Below are 21,640 nucleotides of genomic sequence, written 5' to 3'. Positions count from 1 at the left end.
CATTTATGACAAAATACCAATTTTGCTGCTCCCAATTGGGAATTAAACAAGGCCCTGATGACTGATGTGGATCTTTGTTACAACAACTGCCGTGGAGTTCCTCTTCTGTAGCTCTGTTCGGTCTGTGCTGGGCGGCCATGGACGATGGTGCCGCGGAAGTGGGCAAGTGGCTCAGCGCAGACACACGGGAGCCTGCAGTGAACTCTGAACTCGGATGGCTGCTACTGTTCCCTAGTCCCTCCCTACCCACCGAGCCAGCTACTGAGCAGTCTGAGCTAGACGATGATCTGAATCACGTACGATCTTGCAGTACTTGCATACAGGCGCAGCTCCTCCGTGGCGACGATCCATGCCCACGTACCATCTCTCCATCTTCCTCACATCTTCTCGCGTTATCGTTTATAATCTTTCCAAGAACCACACACACAGGGCGGGAGATCGAGACTGTTCCAGGGTCGCATGCCACGCATAGATGGAACAGATCGTCAATTCTTCATATATAGGACTGGTGCAGTCAGTGTGTAACAATGCAAGTGGATGGACAAGTGGTCCCTGCCGCTTGGCGTGCAGCCAAGCTCTGCTCGTGGCAGATCGATGCAGACGGACGGAGGCGCACGTACGGCCTCACATGCAAGCAGAAGCAGCTCCTTGAAGTAGAAAGAACTAACTTAAGGAGAGAATAGTACAAGGCTACAAGCATCTAGAGTCGTTTTCCGGCAATAGTGCACTACCGTAGCAAACATATAGGTACAAGTTTTTTTTTAATCACAATATGCAAAAAAAAAACACACATGCACGTTCACTGGTATAAGAGCCAGTTTTGTGGGACTTTTTGGAGCTCCGGATTTTACTGTTCACGCATTGTAGTGATATTGTTCACCGAAGTTAATTTCCTTTCTCCTCTCGCTCCCCCTCAGACCTTGGAGGAGCTGGTGGAGCCACAAATTGTGGCTCCTCCGGCTCTGGCTCCTCTGGCACGCTGCCACGCTACAGTGCAGGAGCCGGAGTCCAAGGAACCCGACCAAACTGATCCTCAATGACGCTAACCCTACTGCTATTAGCACATCTGATAGATTGAACCAACTGATGTTGAGATTAATAAGGTCACCATATGTCTTTGCAGATCCTCATTAAAAAAATAAATTTTAGTACTTTCTATTGTTAAAATTGTGTCGAAACAAGATAACATTTGTATATGTGGGAACATAGTTCGAGGAATGGTGGAGTAATATCGATAAAAAGGGGGATTAATTGCCTTGTTGCATGCACCAGAGCTTGTAAAAAAAATGAAGGTTGCTAGGGTTAAAGTTAGGAGCCCATAACAAAGCAAGGTTATTCGAGTTTCTACACAAAATTACAACCATTGTGATACCTTGGGCTCAAGTTACTTGGCAAAGGTACTGCTGCATAGATGGAAAGCCTCCTCAGGCAACAAGATGCCTAGTTGGCTCTTTCTTGTGAATGGGCAGCACATCCATGTTTGATTCTTTCACATGGTTACCAGCCTATAGCCTTGTTTAGTTGCTAAAATTTGGAGTGCTAAAATTATTATGACAGCACTGTAGCACACTGTAGCGTTTCGTTTGTATTTGTGAATTATTGTCCAAACATTGACTAATTAGGCTCAAAAGATTCGTCTCGCAAAGTACAATAAAACTGTGCAATTAGTTTTTAATTTCATCTACATTTAGTACTCCATGCATGTACCGCAAGTTTGATGTGATGAGGAATCTTCTTTTTGCATAGTGTCAAAGTTGGGATTTGGGGGTGAACTAAACAAGAGGCTGAATAAAGGTAGAACTGCAGCTGCTATGCTCCGGGAAGTTATCTGGAATAATATAGGCTTCTTATATTGCCCTTCCCATTGTCAGAATCGATCTTCAAGGCCCAAGTGTCGTCCGTAAGGATAAGGCAACGGTTGGCCGTTATGTGCTCCTGGTCGGTGGGCCACAAAATTGGTTCCGTTCGGCTGGTCCCGAAGCCGAAGATGCAAAAGGACATTTTTTAGCAAAAAAAGAAAAAGAAACACGTCCTAGCTTCACGCTTGGATATTGACTGTTTCAGTTAGCTTCTTTTCAGTTTTTGTGTTTGTCCTTTTTTTTCCTTTTGGAATTTAGCTAGGATCCGATACATATCCTTGCAACCTACTAATATCTTTTTCTTTTTTTTAAACATTGTGTATAGTTCTGGCTTTCCTTATTTTTTTCCTATTTACATGAAAAGAATTGTCCTATATATATGAACAAACTACTCTTATTTGTTATCAAATCCGTCATTGTATTATCCCGACCATTAGTTTTACTACAATTGTGTGGTGCCCAAAGATCTATAGCAGCACCCAATGTAAACCCCAAACCAGACCCATACAGGTGACGCCATCAATGCCATCGCCTTTACGCCCCCCCTCCCCCCCCCCCACACACACGAAACATGGATTTTCCCCGTGCCATTGGATGGCACATCATGTAAGTGAGATAGACGAGTAGATAAAGCATGTGACCACATGTACATGCGAAGGAATCTTTTCCCAACGACACCCTCCAAATTTAGCTCGAATCTCATTGGGAGTGCTGAGGAGAGAGACGTACGCCCTGCCTCCATCGATTCTGCTCCTAATAAATTTTCTTTGTGAGAGAGATGGAGAGACGCTATGACAGAGCTGCTAGAACTAACCACTCCGAAATGAGATCAACGATTAAGATCGATTTCAGGTGCAGGTGTGCGTTGATTCTTTAACAATTTCCTGCAGCTAGGTCACCGGACTCTTGATTTTACGTTGCCTTTCAGGTTTAGGGATGGCAATGTGTGGGTGAGGTGCGGTGGAGTAAAAACCCGCCCTCAACAAGACCCGCAACATTTGATCACACCCGCCCTCGGATAGACCCGCAGGTGAAATATCACACCCGCACCTACACCCATGGGTCACCATCGGGTTTCGGGTTGCCCATGAGTGCAATATACAATATATATCAACATGATCACATGATATCAATCAATATATAATAATAACTAATAAGATCGTCTCAGTCAACAAAAAGAATAGTCCAGGCTTCAGCAAATAAAGAATTAAATAGAGACAATACAAGACTAGCACAATGCCCATTCAGCAAACATAAAACCACCAAGTAACTGACTGAATGTGTAGTCTAGGGTTTCAGTTGGGCTAGGCCGAATTCATGGTGCAAAGGGTCACGTGTCATGAGGTGAACTATGATATACCTTGTTATAATGGGCTCCATTGGCATTCACGGGTGAAAATTCACACCCACACCCAACACACCTTAATGCGGGTCAGGTTGGGTCTAGACCTACGGGTGGAATTTCACACCTATGCCTGCACCCATGGGTCCGACTGCCATCCCTATTCAGGTCTGCCAAGGTAGCTTAGGGGCTGTTTGGATACGAAGTACTAAACTTTAGGAGGGTCACATCGGATGTTCGACCGCTAATTAGGAGGACTAAACATGAGCTAATTATAAAACTAACTGCAGAACCTCATGATTAGCACATGTTTACTGTAGTAGCACATTGTCAAATCATGGACTAATTAGGCTTAATAGATTCGTCTCGCGAATTAGACTCTATCTGTGCAATTAGTTTTGTAATTAGACTATATTTAATACTCCTAATTAGTATCAAACATTCGATGTGACAGGTACTAAATTTAAAGTTTAGGGGGGTGTAGCCCCCCACTGCATTTGCTTCCTCTTGCTGCATTCCTGCAGCCTGCTATAGGAGACAGCTAGCTAGACCCACCACCTGAGCAACGCATATGCCTGTTAAAGGGAAGCAAGGACACTGCCTGACTGCCGGGCTGCGAGGCTGGCATAGTACCGCATGCTCCAGCAGCCATGGTCCATGGATGACCGTCTCGGCAGCCGTTCCTCCTTTTTCCAGCAGCACCACACGGCAGCAGACCCCCTCTCCCTGATCGAGCTCCCTAGCTTCCCGGCCGGACACCTCCCATCCGCCGCCGGTGCTCGAGTTGGAACTCGCCTCTGGCAAGGCAAAAGGTCCCGGAGCCATGGCTCCAGAGACGATGAGGATGGATGAGGACGACGACGAGACGAGACACGAGACGACGTCGTGACCAGCCCCGGCCGGCCCATTGACAGCACTGTTGATGTAAAACCCCTCCTGCCCGCGCGCTGGACCACCACGCACGACAGCCACGAGGCCGCGATAAGGACGTACCCGCGGGCCACACGCGCCAGGTGCGTACGAGGAAACCACGTGCACCCTGACTTGTATACTCTAATAATAATGCAGCTTTGGCATGCCAAATGAATTGCCCCCAAGAAATCGAACACGCTGCAAACTCCAAAAGCTACCAACGATCCCATCAGATTCTTCAGTCTGTTTCGTTGAAGGAGACTGCTGAAGCTTGGCGTGAGTGCATGCAGTAGTAGGGATCTTGTAGCTGGAGCTCGTCCACGTTCCATGTCTTAGCACAACAGACATCTCCATTTATCCGAGGGCAAGACTTTTCTACGATCTTTGGGTTTTCTTTCTATCTTCAATTGTCTGAACTTCATATGCCTTAGTGTAAGAGTGAGAAAGGTAGAATGCTCAGCTTGTATTGATCACAATCGGTGAGTACATAGGGGGTGTTTGGATCCACAGGCTAAACTTTAGCTCCTGTTACATCGAATGTTTGAATACTAATTAGGAGTATTAAACATAAGCTAATTATAAAACTAATTTCACGACCCCTAGGCTAAATCGCGAGACGAATCTTTTAAGCCTAATTAGTCCATGATTTGACAATATGGTGCTACAGTAAACATTCACTAATGATGGATTAATTAGGCTTAATAGATTCGTCTCGCGATTTAGCCTAGGGGTTCTGCAATTAGTTTTGTAATTAGCTCATATTTAGTCCTCCTAATTAGGATCCGAATATCCGATATGACACGGACTAAACTTTAGTTCCAGGATCAAACACCCACGTATACCACACAGGCCAGCGGCCGAACGTGTGCAACTACCTGACCTGACCTAGAATATTCTAGGAGAGAGGCCGATGGACTCGGTACACAGGAGAGTCGCCGTAGGACTCGGTTCTAGACTAACAGCACCTGAGCCTAACGCTAACGGTCATGTACAGAGAGAGACCTGGTCGCTTACACTCAGCACAACAGACATCTCCATCTATCCGAATACTAGCTACATATATAAGAAGAAATTAATATGCTCTACCAACATTTGAATGATCAACTTAACCACCCAAAAACATCTACACATCACTTGTTTATTAGTGGAGGGAGCTAGTACTAATACAATAAGGGGTAACTTTTAGTATTCAATTATCTCCATGATTTTTACTAGCTAGGTGCGCCTAGCTTCGTTAGTGAGCTCTTGATTTTATGCTTCTGATTAAGGCTTAGCAGGGCCGGGTCTGATCATTTACAAGGCATGGTTTTGATGTTACTAGAATGACAACACGTGTAGTTGATATTACTAAATTGTCTATTTTAAAAAATATGCTTAATTTGCAACCAAAGTGTCATATTGCAGCCCATGATGCTGCAACGACTTACATTTAAATTAGAGGGATAGTATTTTATAATGTTCATGACTATGAAATCTGACATCACATGAAAATGCTTTCAAACATGAATTCACTGGTACTAAATCGTAAGGCATGATCAGTCAATTGTTTCAGTAATTACCAAACAAAAGATTAATTAAAAAGTATGAATTTTTAGGCTATTATTAAAAAGTAGGGTGATTTTGATATGCACCAACACAGCACTTTTAAATACACGGACACCTCGAGCATCCAATATGCCTATTAAAAGAAATATGCCTATGAAAGGGAAGTGATCCAACCAAGCCTGCCATTTCTAACGATATATGCCTGTTCAAGGGGAGTGGCACTACATATAGCTGAGCGTAGAGTAAAGTAGTATTGTACTATCGCGTGCTGCTATCTTCCATGGATGAGCATGCCCGCCCCACCTCCTCCACCAGCAACCCTCCCTCCCCAGCATCTTTCTTCTCCGCTGCCGGCAACGGCGGCCTGGTGCTCGAGTTCCCCTACACCGAGGTGCTGGAGCAATGGCTGATGGACGACGACGACGACAACGCACAGGACCAGCCGCCCCTAGAGCATGGAGCCGTGTCGGGCGACGGGGGCGGAAGCTCCGCTGACTTGTCCAGCATGAATAATAATAACCCGCCGGCAGCTGCGGCGACGAAGCGGCGGGGGCGGAAGCCTGGGCCCAGCTCCGGGGCCGGCCCTGCCTTCAGCCACGTGGAGGCCGAGCGGCACCGCCGGGACAAGCTCCACCGCCGGTTTTGCGACCTCCGCGCCGCCGTGCCCAACGTGACCCGGATGGACAAGGCGTCCCTCCTCGCCGACGCCACGGCCTACATCTCCGAGCTGCGCGCCCGCGTGGAGCAGCTCGAGGTCGAGGCCACGCGGGCCGCCTTGCGGAAGGCGAGCCCGTTCCTCGTGGTGGACGACGACGGCGCCGCCCCGGCGGCCGGCTCGTTCGGGCTCGAGGAGGATGAGAAGCTGGAGGTGCGGATGGTGGTCGGGCAGGAGTCGGCGGCGCTGCGCCTGACGACCGCGGCGCGTCACCGCCACGCCACCGCGCGCCTCATGGACGCGCTCCGCTCGCTGGACCTGCCCGTGCAGCACGCCTGCGCGTGCCGCGTCGGCGGGGTGGTCGTGCAGGACGCCGTCGTCGACGTGCCCACCGCGCTGCGGGACGAGGGCCGCCTCCGGGCGGCGCTGCTCCACAGGCTGCAGCACAGCGGCTAGCTGTAGCTGGCTTGTCGCCGGCAGCCTTGCATTGGCCGGCCGGCTTGGAATCACTGCCATCTGGCCTGTAACGTGCATATCTCTTCTCACCAGTCACCATTGTTGATCGATGTTGCGTCGTCCGTGGTCACACTTTGCACGCATTGTAATGCGCGCATGGTGGTTATCTTTTAGGTGGTAATAATATAATGCTTCCGCGCGTAAATAATTTCAATGGTTCAGTGAGTGTTTGGAGTAGATGTAGAGGTGCATGTGCGTTTCTGCGAAATTTTGAGATCAGTTCAAATTTGAACATAATCTCAATACTTTCCCACACCATGCTACATTATCATTAATCCAAATAACAGGCCTTTAATTTAAGCATTCTATTTATTGTTGAAATATGCTATATATCCGTGCTATTCGTGTGTTCCTATCTCATGTACTGTGTAACACTCACACGCCTATTTTCGTTCCTTACGCTATTCATTTTATTTAAAACAATCATCTCATGCTATTCATTTATATGTTGTATTTGATCATCCATTGCAGAAGCTTATTTTATCCCACCTAGAATACGTATTGCGTGCTTCATGTGTTTGTTCCTCGCAGCAATTGATGAGATTGAGATTCTATTCGACGATTTGCTACCTGATATTATTCTGCATCAGCTATGAATCTATGATGCACTACTGATGTTTAGTTTGATGCTACATTAGTTCAGACGAAAGTTTCATTTGCTTAACAAATCATATATCATTTGAATCAAATTAACCATGTGCTTGGTAAATATCAATATCTTCTCGGAGGCATGGTAATGGTGTTTTTCGGATTTGTGCAATTAAACTATACAGTCCCCAACGTTAATTTTTGAATGATAGATGTACTTTATATCGTATTGTATCAAAGGAAATCTAGTTATTTTATTTTTCACAGGATATTCTTCATAAACTTTAGTGCGAGACTACTATTACAACTTTTTTTTGCAAATGTGCCTTGAATGTTTTTTATTGAAAGGGGAAGAAAAAATGACCTTATTACAATAGCCCGGCGGACTAGTCCGACCACATCCATTCTCAAGGGAGCACAGAAGCTGCTATTACAGCTCAAATATGATAGTTCAAACTAATTAATGACAGCACAAAAATGTGTAAGCAATTTTGATTAGCTCTGGACCTAAGTTTAGTTATCCTCTAACTTTTTACACTTTGTCCATCGTGGGATGTGGAATAATGTACAGGTGTCTGTTAGGCTTTCATTTCATGGCTGCGATGGGTGCATGCATGGGTACGGTAGAGAAAAGGGCGTGAGAGGTGATGAGTGAAAATGAAAATAGGGATCGATTATTGTTCATAGCATAAATAATAATACAATTATGTGACAGCACATTTCAAAAATGTTTTTTGTGTGGAAAAAGAGAGTGGCATGGAATCAATAACCCATCAAAATTAAACTTTTGTCACAATCGATGGGATAGAGACAAATATAACTTTTTCAAAAGAAGAGGACTGCACATGCGTGATACCGACTTCTGATCGTATCTACTCATGTGTGTTGAACTTTCAACTGCATATCATATTGGTTCCTAGGAAACATATCTTTTTCCTTTCAGAAAGAAAAATCATCAGTTTCCCATTCATACCGGGGAATTGATCAAGTGTTAAGGCTCACTTGGGTTAGTTTATATGGTGTCATGCAATATTTGAGATCTTGTTAACTCCTTGTCACATCGAGATAGATCATGTTTTCATATATACACACACACGCCACCGTCAACGATACGGCACAAGTTAATATATATACTCCTTTAAGTCACAAAAATAAGTGTCATTTTGGGACATCAACATGGTCTCCGAAACACAACTTTGACTAACACCTTTTACTGTGTGCATCTGTAGATCATAGCAAAAGTAGTGATGTTACTTCATATGATTGTGTGGTTGTGGTTGGCTAAGGGAATGGTGGGGATGGGTGCGCTAGGGTTCCTGGTAGAGTGGAGAATATATATACTATCTAGCTTAGATGAGTTAGATTTTGGGCTGCATATTATTAGTTGAACCACAAGCAGAATTACTTAATTTTAGGCCCACATGGACCACCAGAAGCAAATGTAACTTGCGCCCCATTTGTCCCCACGGGACAAATTTGCCCCTTATCCTTGCCCCAATCAGGTCCACCCATGGATGGCTGGTTCCATGGGTATTAGAACTGCCATCCCTATATCGGGTAGTAGTATGTTATGATACAATGGCATGGTATTGATTGATACGATTTGATTCTACATATACATCGTACATGTGCACAGAGCCGGCTACTAAATACTAGCTAGGAACAAGAGCAAGAGACTGTAAGATCGTATGGAGCGGATTGCGATCATACCATCAATGGAATGGTCGCAAACATGCAATGCAAGTGGACAAAGTGTCCTAGAAAATACTTCTTACGTTCGAAATTATAGGATATTTTTACTTTTTGGTTCATAAATGTTTCTACGTGCATACAAACATCTCCCCGCAGCAGGGCACCCCTGGGCAGGCCGTCAACCCCGGAGGACAGCAGACAGAGTCATGATACATGTGACAGAGCCGCCACCGCAGCCTCTGGACATGGATGGAGAACCACGCGTACGCATATACTGGTGGGAGCCACCTCTCTTTCCTGAAACAAGCCGTAGCAGTACTACACGTGTGCTCGACGGCTACACGTGTTTTCGAAAAAAATCGCATTCGCCCACATTGATGAGGTAATCCGTGTGGTATATCCGGACGAGATGGTGATTGGTGAATGGTGATAGAGGCTGCTTGGCATCCTGCAAGTCTGGATCGGAGGGTCCACGCCCACTGCACAGCAGCACAGGGATGATAGCGCTCGTCCTCTTTCCCAAGAGACACAGCATCACAAGAGCAAGAGGAAGAAAAGGGGCCATAGCCATGGGACCTAGCCATGGACGGTGCACCACTAGTGTTCAGTGAACAAGTGGACGCGCTGAACTGCAGAGGGCAGACGCGGCAGTCACTCACATGCTTCAATTAATCTTTTGTGTGTATGGAAAATAAAAAAGAGAGAGAGACAAAAATATAAAACAGGAGAGCGCATGCATCGATGAATGATAGTGCATGCCGGCCTCCCTCAGGCAGGCTGCAGTGCAGCACTGTTTTCCCTGGGCTCTCCTCCTGGCCGGGGGGCACGCTCGTTCTCGTGCCCATTAGGGGGGGACATGCTACTTCAAAACAGGTCTCCTCTCCTGCCAGCGTACGTACGGACACGTGCGTGCATGGACATTGGACAGCTGGTGCGTGGACCGGGGGCTGCTTACGCAAGCCAGATAGGTAGACCGTCCAGGGTCCCCTCGGCCGCCGCTTCTTCTTTCTTGCGCACTTCATCCTTTTTTTTACCGTCATTCTCAGTTTCGTCATTCTCAGTTTCCGAGAATTCAAACATAATCAACTTTATCAAATATATAAAAAAATATTAATATTTATGATACATAATTAGTTTCATTAGGTAGGTCGTTGAATCTATTTTCATAATAAATTTATTTAAAAATATAAATGTTGCTAATATTTTCTACAAATGTAGTCAAATTTAAAAAAGTTTGATCAACACACTTCCCACGGCGACATATATTAAGAGACAGAGGGAGTACGTAGCTACGTCCCCCCCAGCTCGCTGCCTCCACCGCGGTTGTTGCGCCACCCACCACCGCTATTTCCACTAGTCATTTCCTAATCTCATGGTCTTCCTCACCCCTCGTCGCCGGTCACCACTCACCAGTTGGCTGGCCTTACCCAACCACCGCCGGTCAAACCACCACCACCGTTGGGCCTCCCGCCAGCTCCAGCCTTATCTTCGTACGCCAGTGACCATTGGAGCCCTGGCAACTCGGAAACCCTAACATCCACCGCCGTCGCCCTCGACCACCACCAGCGACCGACGGCGACCTTACCACCAGCTGCTCGTGCCCACCACCCACCCCCTCTGCCAAGCTCGCATCCTCCGCCTTGCCTTCTCGTCGGCACGTGAGCGAGCGACGGCACGCTGTGACCATGATTGAGCTTGACTGTCGAAAAGAAGATGAAGAAGATCGTATGGTCCCATCGACCGCATGAATCTCCATTAATGGAAGCCATGTAGCTTGTACCTAGATTTCCGGTCGGAACAAACTCGTCGGTCGGTTAATGGAGGCCCACGCTTCGAAAATTCGAAGGAAGGTGGTTCGGCCCATAACAACGAGGTGAGGAAAAAAGGGAGCACAACAAAAAGGACAAAAAGAAGGTGTGAGACGACGTCTGGGATTTTGTTGGTAAGAATTATAGGCCTGGAGATGGATGGGCTCTCGGCCAACTTGTATGTTCTGGAACTTCTTCGGCCCAGCAAGTGATGCTACAATCGCACCGTGGGCTTTGTTCTTCTTTTTTTGGTCGGGATCAGTAAGGGCAGCCCAACAACCCCACAGCCCATGATAGTCCACATCTCTCTCATCTTGCTTTCGGCCCCGTCCCCATCTTTCCTTTGTCGGTTCGCGGGCGTGTGCGTGGCCCGGCAGATGGGCCGCGAAACCCAGCTGAAACACCCAGCCCACGAAGAAAAGAAGAAGCCCCGCGGCGGCGCCGCCCATCATCGCCCTCCTACAAAACGACACACGCACACATCCACTCTCCACGGGTCAGTCTCGCCACTCCTCGCCTCTCCCCCGTCTCCTCCCCACCCGTCTTCCCTTCCCCCAATCGCACGCCACTCCCTCCCGTCCCGGCAGCGGAAATCCCCCACCCAAATTCCCGTCCCTGCCCCCCGATCGCCGCCCTCCCCCTCCGCGCGTAAACCCTAGCCCGTCTCACCCCCCCGCCGCCGTCGCCCGTGCGCCCTCGTGCCCCCGCCTCGCCGACCCCCGCGGCGCGCCGAGCCCCAAAACCCTAGCCGCCGCCTTTTCCAGATCCCGATCCCGCGAGGAGGAAGGCGGGGCAGGGACCGCGGCCACCCCGCCGCAGATGGAGACCGCGGCGGCGCGCAAGGAGTGGCGCGCCGTCCCCGACGCCCCGCTCCGCTCCAATGGCGCCAAGGTACATCGCCTTCTCCCCCCATCCCAAACAGCTCAAAACCCTCCTCTCCCACCATCATCCGTACTGCGCACTACCGTACTCACCCCTTTCTGTTGTTGCTTCCTGTTCAGGACGCCGCGGACCACGGGAAGATGGGTCAATCGGAGGACCGAGCCATCTACGAGGTGCGTTCTCGCTCCCGGCGACACCCAGAAATGCAGCCATTTTCCTCGCTCCGACCTCTCGTGCTGCGGGGTTGTGGTTCCCGCCGTGGGTGACCGCTTCGGGTGCTGTGCGTGCAGGAAGGGGCGGGTGGACTGGACGGCTTCTGCGCCATCACCATCGACGGCAGCGGGGGCCTCAGCGAGGACATCCTGCAGCAGCGCCTGCAGAGCGTCGTGCGCCAGCGGGAGGAGCTGCAGCAGGTCGAGATCGAGCTGCGAGCGCAGGCCATCGCGCACCCGCAGATCATCGAGGCGCAGCAGAGCTTCCAGGCGGCTGCCAAGGAGCACGCCGCGGCTGCTGCCAAGCTCAAGGTTGTACCTTTTGCTCCGCTTTCAATGACCTCAGTGTTTCCATACCAACTAGTAGCTGCCAAGAAGCACATGCTAATTTACTGATCGGAGATGATTTTGGCCAGTAATACTGACTAATGTTCACTAGGGATGTGGTATAGTACTCCACCTGTGTTTTTTTCATGATTTCGACTTTCTGAGAAGTCTCGTGGGCAGGAATTGGAAGTACCTTTCAGTGGTTGTTGGCATTGAAATGGTTGACCAATTTCATGTCGTACTGGTGGATGAGAGTGTAGCTACGTTCTCATCCTTGTGCTTTGCTAGATTTTTGCCATGATTGAGCAGTTCCACCAGTGGTGATATGCTGATGAACAAATTCGAGTAGTGGTTATGCTCAAGACATTTACATGCTGCATTGTTCTTGGTTGGTTTTTTTGTTTCTATAATGACAAGACACAGGGTAGCTTAGTCTTGTTGTTTTGATTTCATGTTCTTGCTTCTTACTTTGTTTTGTTTCAATCAGAGTATGCTAGGATTGTCTGGTCCTTATTTGAAACTAAAACTTGGTGTTTGGATTGGACAGGACCAACTGCATGAGCGGGAGCAGTACATTCTCGAGCTAGAAATGAAACTCAATGACAAGGATAGAGAACTGAACGCTCTGAAGATTGACCATCAAACGGTTAGTGGTCTTCACTTTTACGTCTTGCAATCTTCACAGCAAGAGATGATGAAAAATGTCTGACATCTTGTTTCGTTCTGTCAGGTGTGGGCGAATCAAGATTTGCTTAGAGAACAGACCAAAGAACTGGCAACTGTCAGGTACTACTTGAATTGCTTGGTGTGGAACTGGATTTCACTACATCGAATAGTTTCTCATAGAGTTGAACATCTTTTAATTTTGAAGCAGTATTCAAATTCCTTTCCATACGTGCTGTGGACTTGTTAGGTTGCTCTGGCAAGGCTGCTTCTATGGCGAGCCGCCTTCCTTTGAGTAAAAAAGAACCCAGCAAATTTCTACACCTATTCATACAAAAATACGGAAACTGTTCCTTTAGTTACTCATAGTTTTCACAATCAACAGTTCATTGCAAAGTAAATGTATGATGTTTTCTAATTTCCCGCAGAAGGGAACGCGACACCTCTGAAGCTGAAAGAGCCCAACATCTTAAACAAATTCATGATCTTCAAGAACATCTGCGAGAAAAAGAAAGCCAGTTCATTGCATTAGAGGAACAGGTATATTTGATAAGCCATCTCCATTTCACTCTATGGTTATGTCATGGGCTGTCAGAGGCCATATGGGCCGGGTCGGCAGTACGGTGGCAGGCCCTTTAGAGCTAGGTTTAGAGATAAGATTAGATCTCTTACTTGGGCATCAAGTAATCCTCTCTATATAAGGAGATGAGTTGTACCAATTTATGGCAAGCAATGGGAATATCAGTCTATTAGGGTTAGCCACTTCTATCCCTGCCCTTGTGGTGCGGCTGCCGCCTACGGTGAGGTCACGCTGCCTGGGTTCAGGGCCAATCGGATCTCTGTATGTGACAGGTTATGCTGTTACTAGGTATGCATTGTCATAATACTGAATGTTTCATATCTGGCATAGTATTGTCTTAGTTTGCATGATCTCCGAGACAAAAGCTGGTGTATCTTCCAATTTTTCAAATCACGGAAATGCTAGTTGTCTGTAATGAACTTACCGCATTAATCCTGATAGCACGTACCATGTAGCTCCCTAATATGTTCCAACACTTACACATCCTTTGTAATTACATGCCTACAATTATTTTGTGATTATATTTGTTTATTGTCTTGAGTGAGAATCCTAGACTATTTCACTAAGCATTGAAAATGTCATTTAGTTATAGGACAGTTTCTTCTTGAATACTCGGTCTTGTTGCATGATTTCTTTCTCAAACTAAAAATAATTGTAATTCTAAATTCAGGCATTTATAACCATTTTATTTTTTCCAGCATAGAGTTGCTCAAGAGAACATTCTTTACAAAGATGAGCAGTTGAGGGAAGCTCATGCTTGGGTTTCCCAAGTTCGTGAAATGGATGCTTTGCAGTCTCAATCCCTACAAGTTGAGTTACGTGAGCGCATGGAGCAATTTAATCAATATTGGATTAGTTCCCAGCAGCAGGTTAGTTTTTTAGATTATAAAAACACCACTCCAGTATTCATGCATGCTTTGGTTTCCTATATTACACCCTTTTTTATATCCCTTTGTTAGACTAGAATTTCACCTTTTCCTCTTGATTTCCATAGTATGCTGAGATGCAACGGGGTCTTTTACATACAATACAACAACTTCAACTAGAATTAACTGAGGCAAGAGAACGGTCTGGTGCACCAAAAGAGGGCCCACAAGTTTCTCGGGAGGGGTCAGCTGAATCATCATTTGTTCAAAGCATAGCGAACAGCGTGGCTTCAAATGGTAGTGCTACAGCAGATGGCAACCAGCAACTGAAAAACAATGGAACTGTGGATGTCTCTGTAAAGGTATTACTGATTTCAAGTAATTTCAATAAGCAATTTAAACAATGGGAGGTGAAGGTTGAATCTTGAATCAGTCACGGTTGTTTGTTTGACATAAACTCACTGCGATTCATTATGCCTTTCTTTCCCTGTATTGCAGTTCCGCCTTACCTGTTTCTGGAGTCCTTTCTGTTTTTAGTTACTGTTGTTGTAGTACCTTGTGTCCTTATTTTTGCCTTACCTGTTTTCTAAACTTTATGTTTTCAATTACGATTATTCGGTTAGCTTCTGTATTTTATGAATATATAACACATAACATTGTTTGTTACAAAGTACTTACAAGATGTGTAACTCTTTTTTTTTAAGGGCAATAATGCCTCTGCTGTACCCGTTCCATCTTCTCTGTTGGGCATAGGTGGTTATGCTCCACCTGGACATATTGCTGGGTTGCATTCTTATATGATTCATCAAGGCATTCCTCAACCTTTAGCATCGCCCAACTCTGGTGTTCCTCAATTTGGCAGTTTTCAGTCACAGTCAACAATTCAACCTAACCTACATTGGGCAAATCAGCAGGTAACTACATTTTTTAAGCACTTTGCACACCACAATTTAAAGGGTGCCAATTCTGATTTTGAAATTAATTTATTCTCATTTAGGAAGTACAAAATGTCTCACAACCACAAGATGAAACAAACTACCAACCATCCCAATCAGACCAGACTGCATTACAACCCACCACTATTAATACTGATGAGCTGTCCTCCAAGCCAAGCCAGGCTAGCCATCCAGATCACCTTAATGCCCATGGGAAACAACAGCAGAGTCCTGCAAGTGTGCCTGCTGAATCAACTCATGAACTTACGGTTAGTCGTTTTCTTGATGTTTGCTTTTTCTGCAATTTAGAATCAACTCGTGAACTTACGGTTAGTCTCTATTAATATTTTTTTAAAAGAAAACATCACAGGTTGTGGAATCGAACGTAGCTGATCATGCAGTTTATGATGAGCAGCATAAAGCCTTCAAAGAACAGGACTCACCATCAAATGTGAACAACCGAACTGGAATGGTTGAACATCAAGAGCAAAAGACTGAATCAAAGGTTTCTATTTTACTTAGTTTCTTGTATAGTTTTTAATCTGTTTGTTAGCATCTCACATTTGAGCTCCCCCTTTAAAACCAGGATGAAAGAGCTGCATCTGACAAGCAACCTGAGCCTGTACCTAGACAGCAGCAGAAGCCTTCAAACTTTTCTACAGCAACTCCCCAGATTCATTTCAAAAACAATGCGGCAGAGTTCAATCCTAATGTTGTAAATCAGGTTGACACAGTGAAATCAGCTGTGGGTGGTTTTGGTTCACAGTTACCTCGTGTACCAAAGGAGCCTGCTCTCCTAGATGAGAGAGCTCTATTGGCTTGCATTGTACGTGCAGTTCCTGCAGGACCTGAGGCTGCAATCAGAATTAGTACAACTGTGAGTTACTTCTATCCTTATTAAGTTGCCAGGGTAGAGATTAAATTCTGATTCATGTGCAATTTTTTCTCAGCTGCCAAATAGGCTTGGAAAAATGTTGGCTCCTCTTCACTGGCATGACTATAAGAAGCAATATGGGAAGCTGGACGATTTTGTGGCTAGTCATCCAGAGGTTTGCTTTCACACAGCATAATCAATCTGTCAGTACTAGATAGTTTGTGGGTCTGACATGCGAATTACTTCTGCAGCTCTTTGTGATTGAGGGAGACTTCATTCACCTCCGTGAAGGAGCACAACAGATCATCTCTGCTACTACAGCTGCTGCAAAAATTGCTGCTGCTACGGCATCTTCTGCCCCATACTCATCATTATTGCCTTCTGTTGCTGTTACTCCTGTGGCGCAAAGCACTCGGCAAAAGAGAGGGCCTGCAGCTGATTCCAGATCATCAAATGCAATTCCCTCCGGAAATGGCTTCACTGATCAGTTTAACATCATTCAGGGGGTCAGTGATGTAACAATTTCAGGCAAAGTAAGAAACACCCAAGACAATGGCTTCTCAGATGAAGTTCGAACTGGGCAGCCATCTATGCACACGGCTGCTGTGAATGGCGTAAGACATGACAAAGGTGCAAGCAATATCAGACATGGTTATGGAGGAAAGCAACAGGGGAGGTATGGTCCATTCCTGATGTGATGTGATGTCAAATCTTAGACTAGTCTTTCAAATGCTAACTAGGTGTAAATTTCTCTTGTATTGCAGGTCGACTGGGACGGCATACAATTCCAGAAGATGAAGTGCTTTCACTGGGTATGTGAAATACATTCTTTTAACAGTCATGTGGTCCCTTTTGTGGTTCAAATTTACTCAGCCTTTTCTTGTCCACTAGCCTGTAAGTTTTTTGTCCTTAGCTTTATCCTTGCTATAGGATCTTCAATTAGAATCAGCTAAAATATAGCATGGCATCAGATTACTTGGTATTGTTTTTGAAAATTCGATTGTATAACAAATTTCAAAATGTTTCCATTTGAGCTTTTGCAACAAATGGTTGTACTTGCCTTGCTGTTTCTGTAACATATTATCATGCCTTGCATCTTGTTCATAGCTGCCAAATGTAGTAAACATTTTTGCATAATCATTTGCTCTTACTGCACTTGCCTTACTGTGTTTGTCTTTGCCACTATCATCTGGTCTTGCATTGGACTTAATCGTCCATACTAGCTGCTACAACAGATGCTCACTAGATCTACGGATTAGAAACTCTGCATCATTCTGAACTACTTCACTGCTTTGTTTTGTAGATCCAACTGGTTTTTGAGGGTGAAGTGGTCGGGAACCATCATGCAAGTGGCAACCTTGTAGAAGGCTTGGAAGCGGTTGGATGCTGAAGATGACCAGGATTAAAAATTATTCTAGATTTATTGTTGCACCATTGCTTTTCACAGCGCCTGCCCTGGTTGGGTTTCGGAGAAGCTGTACTGAAATCCTCTAGCCCCCCAGAATCAGAAAAAGGCTGTGGAAGTTTTGCGTCTGTGTAACCTGCCTGTGCTTGTATTGTGGTGCATTTGAATGATGTGGTAGCGTCTTTATATGCCCTTTGTCTTGGTGTTCCGTGAAGTTTACCTTTCGAAAGCGACCACTCGATTCTAGCTCTCGACCTGTAGCCTTTCGTCATACCAACATAACATATCCTAGGCCCAGACCATCGAATACAACCAAATAAATCCATCGATCACAACCAAATCAATTGCCCGTTAATGGCCGTCGTGCGTATCTTTCTCTAAACGACTTGTATTTGAGTCAGAGTGAGGTTGGTGGTGTGCACACCACTCTTTAGCCGTCAACATGATCTGCTGCCGTCGCTTTAGCCGTCGTCAGCAACTCAGCATAGTTTATAATTAGAAAAATAAAATGCCGTGTCACTTTGCAATTCTGTAGTGGCAGTTTTGAAATTGTAGACAAAATAAAATAGCTTGCTTGTGCCTGGACCCAGATCGCCGCAGCTTGCCCGCCGCCCCACGGCGACGCCGCTAAAATGGGCAGGCTCGCTCACCTTCGCGCAATGCGTCGGCGTCGGCTCGGCACATCGCGAGGTCCTCCGTTGGCCTATCTCGCCATGCGTCGGCGTCGGCTGGTCGGCCTGGGCTGCGTCTTCGGCCCCGGCGCGCACCAGAGCTAGCCGACCGCACCTGCTTCCTTCTCTCCTTTCAATTTCGTTGACCGCATTCCCTGTCCTATCTTGTAGTCGGGCGCGCCGGGTGCTTGTAAAAATGCCTGACCGGATGGCTTGCATTGGGAGCGGGAGCGTGTGCTGTCCTTCGCTGTAGTGCTGTGGTTTCCTTTGCTCTGCATCGTTCCGCCTCTTATTTTGTACCGGATGAAATCATTTATTGAGCTTGTGCACCGATGCGATCAATTGCCACGCAATGATGCAAGTCAACAATTGCCACGAAATATCTTCCCCGTCACTGTTACCCACTTGCCTTCAGTCCAGCTTGCATTATTGCACCTACCAGCAAGTCTCTTCCTTGTTTCCATCACCTGTTGCCTCTTCTCAGATCTCCCTGTGGTTGAGCCTGTGAGGAAGAGCAAGGAAGCCCTGCGAGCAAGGAAACATGGCAGAGTCGCTGCTGCTCCCCGTGGTGCGCGGCGTCGTCGGCAAGGCGGCTGACGCTCTCGTGCAGAGCATCACTCGCATGTGGGGCGTCGACAAGGACCGCCTCAAGCTCGAGCGCCACCTGGTGTACGTGCAGTCCTTGCTGGCTGACGCCGAGGCGAAGAGCGAGACCAACCACGCCGTCCGGACGTGGATGAAGGAGCTCAAGGCCGCCGCGTACCAGGCCGACGACGTCCTCGACGACTTCCAGTACGAGGCGCTGCGCCGTGAGGCCCTGAGCGGCCAGTCCATGGCAAGCAAGATACTGAGCAACTTCACCTCAAAGAATCGTCTTGTATTCCGTCATAAAGCGAGCAGAGACCTGAAGAACGTGCTCGAAAAGATTGACGAGCTCGTGACCGAGATGACAAAGTTTGGCCTGGTGGCGCTTCCGGAGGCGCCGCCGCAAGCTCTTCCTCGGCAGACGCACTCAGCGCTGGATGAATCCATGGAGATATTTGGCAGAGAAGGTGACAAAGATGGGGTGGTGGAACTGTTGCTGGACCAGCAAGATCAGCAGGATGTACAAGTGCTGCCCATCCTTGGAATGGGGGGTGTGGGCAAGACCACGCTAGCCAAGATGGTGTACAACAACGACAAAATTCAGAAGCACTTTGAATTGAGGATGTGGCACTGCGTGTCAGAAAATTTTGAAGCTATTCCTCTTGTTAGATCTGTAATTGAGTTGGCTACAAATAGCACATGTGGTCTGCCTGACACGATCGAGCTTCTGCGAGGAAAACTGCAGGAAGCTATTGGCCGCAAAAGGTTCCTACTCATTCTCGACGATGTGTGGAACGAAGACCAAAACAAGTGGGAGGATGACTTGAGGCCGCTACTCTGTTCTTCAATTGGTGGATCAGGAAGCACAATAGTTGTCACAAGTAGAAGCCGACAAGTGGCGTCAATAATGGGCACCCTTCCACCTCATGAATTAGTGTGTTTGAGTGAAGATGATTCGTGGGAATTGTTCTCAAAGAAAGCATTTAGTAAAGGAGTGCAAGAGCAAGCAAAGTTTGTCAAAATTGGCAGATGTATCAGCAACAAGTGCAAGGGACTGCCTCTTGCACTGAAGACAATGGGTGGATTGATGAGTTCAAAACAACAAATCGAGGAATGGGAGGCCATTGCAGATTGCAATATTAGTGATACCAATAGAGGTAAAGATGAGGTATTGCCCATACTAAAACTGAGCTACAAGCACTTGTCCCCTGAGATGAAGCAATGCTTTGCCTTCTGTTCACTTTTCCCCAAGGACTATGAGATGGAGAAGGACATGTTGATTCAACTATGGATGGCAAACGGTTATCTTCATGAAGAGGGGACGATGGACTTGACACAAAAAGGGGAATATATCTTCAACGAGTTGGCTTGGAGGTCCTTTTTCCAAGATGTGATATTAGTGAGGGAGCCCTATTTTATGCATGCCTCAAAACAAGAGATAAATGGATGTAAAATGCACGACTTGATGCATGACCTTGCAAAAGATGTTGCAAATGAATGTGCAAATGCGGAAGAGTTAATTCAGCAAAACATGCCTGTAAATGACGTCCATCACTTGCATATTCGGGGAAATTATCAATTGAACAAAATCAGCCAGTTACTGGGAGGCACTATGTATCTTCGCACACTGTTGATGCCACCATCATCGTACAAGGATCTGATGAAGTCAAAACTGATGCCATCAAGAGCATTGAGTATTCTTTGTAGAGATACTTCAATCGTCCATATGCTCACACGCACAGCACATTTGCGGTATCTTGATCTCTCTTACTCGAGTATTGTTAGCTTGCCAAACTCAATCTGTATGTTGTATAACTTACTGTCTTTGAGGCTTAATCACTGCTCCCTACTACAATATTTACCTGAGGGTATGAGAACTATGAGGAAGCTCTGCCATATTTATCTCTTGGGGTGTGGTAGCTTGGAACGAATGCCCCCAAAACTTAGTGTACTACACAACCTTCGCACACTAACAAGATTTGTTGTGGGCACAAAAGATGGATGTGGAATCGAGGAGCTCGAAGACCTACGACAGATTGGCGGCAGGTTGGAACTGTATAATTTGCAGGAAGTAAAGTGTGGGTCGAAGGCCAATCTCCATGAGAAACATAATCTAAATGAATTGTTGTTGTATTGGGATCATTTTCGTGAGGCTACTAATCATGAACAAGTATGGAATCTCTTGTACCTCATGATAAGCTAAAAAGTTTGGAGGTGCATAGTTACGGTGGCCTCACAATCTCGCAATGGATGAGAAACCCTCAAATGTTCCGGTGCTTGAGAGAACTTATTATGTCCGGATGCCCATGGTGTAAGGACCTGCCAATAGTATGGTTGTCATCCTCTCTTGAGCATTTATCTTTACGGGACATGGAAAGTTTGACCACGTTGTGTAAGAACATCGACTTGGAAGCTGAAGCTGACAATACCTCTCTGCAAATATTCCCCAAGCTAAAGAGGATGGAATTAATTGCTTTGCCTGAGTTGGACAGATGGGCAGAAAATAGTGCTGGAGAGATTCTTAGCTCGGTGATGTTTTCCCAGCTTGAAAAACTAGTAATTGGGAATTGTGATAAGCTTGCAAGTCTCCCAAGGTTACCGGTTCTCACATATCTCAATCTATTTGGTCGCGAAGGGAATAATTCTACAGGAGCTCTTATTTCGATGCGCATGCCTTTGGGCTCTTTGCCATCTCTTATCCACTTGAAAATATCACTTTTGCT

At 46.4% G+C, this 21,640-nt stretch overlaps 3 protein-coding genes across 4 annotated transcripts; all 3 read left to right on the top strand.

Annotated features, from left to right (window-relative positions):
• The first annotated feature begins 5,855 nt into the window (after positions 1 to 5,855).
• Positions 5,856 to 7,137, top strand: LOC101765462 (transcription factor bHLH14). The gene has a single exon (XM_004974034.3). The coding sequence runs from the start codon at positions 5,939 to 5,941 to the stop codon at positions 6,767 to 6,769; it is 831 nt and encodes a 276-aa protein (XP_004974091.1). The 5' UTR covers positions 5,856 to 5,938; the 3' UTR covers positions 6,770 to 7,137.
• A 4,296-nt stretch (positions 7,138 to 11,433) lies between these two features.
• Positions 11,434 to 17,869, top strand: LOC101765870. Of its 2 annotated transcripts, none has more exons than XM_004974036.4 (16): positions 11,434 to 11,808; positions 11,919 to 11,972; positions 12,090 to 12,323; positions 12,886 to 12,984; positions 13,069 to 13,124; positions 13,430 to 13,541; positions 14,280 to 14,450; positions 14,576 to 14,809; positions 15,152 to 15,361; positions 15,445 to 15,651; positions 15,753 to 15,887; positions 15,969 to 16,259; positions 16,333 to 16,431; positions 16,508 to 16,932; positions 17,021 to 17,068; positions 17,560 to 17,869. In XM_004974036.4, the coding sequence occupies exons 1-15, from the start codon at positions 11,737 to 11,739 to the stop codon at positions 17,052 to 17,054; spliced, it is 2,433 nt and encodes an 810-aa protein (XP_004974093.1). In that variant the 5' UTR covers positions 11,434 to 11,736; the 3' UTR covers positions 17,055 to 17,068; positions 17,560 to 17,869. The 2 variants fall into 2 exon arrangements, with proteins under 2 accessions (XP_004974093.1, XP_004974092.1); XM_004974035.4 differs by having other exon boundaries at positions 11,435 to 11,808; positions 15,741 to 15,887.
• Positions 17,870 to 18,346: 477 nt separating this feature from the next.
• On the top strand, positions 18,347 to 21,261 carry LOC101766836 (putative disease resistance protein RGA3). The gene has a single exon (XM_022827335.1). The coding sequence runs from the start codon at positions 18,874 to 18,876 to the stop codon at positions 21,118 to 21,120; it is 2,247 nt and encodes a 748-aa protein (XP_022683070.1). The 5' UTR covers positions 18,347 to 18,873; the 3' UTR covers positions 21,121 to 21,261.
• The last annotated feature ends 379 nt before the right edge of the window (positions 21,262 to 21,640 follow it).

The sequence above is a fragment of the Setaria italica genome, chromosome VI, assembly GCF_000263155.2.
Source record: "Setaria italica strain Yugu1 chromosome VI, Setaria_italica_v2.0, whole genome shotgun sequence".
Taxonomy (NCBI): domain Eukaryota; kingdom Viridiplantae; phylum Streptophyta; class Magnoliopsida; order Poales; family Poaceae; genus Setaria; species Setaria italica.
Note: the sequence above shows the minus strand (reverse complement) of the source record. Positions and strands in the feature narration are given on the sequence as shown.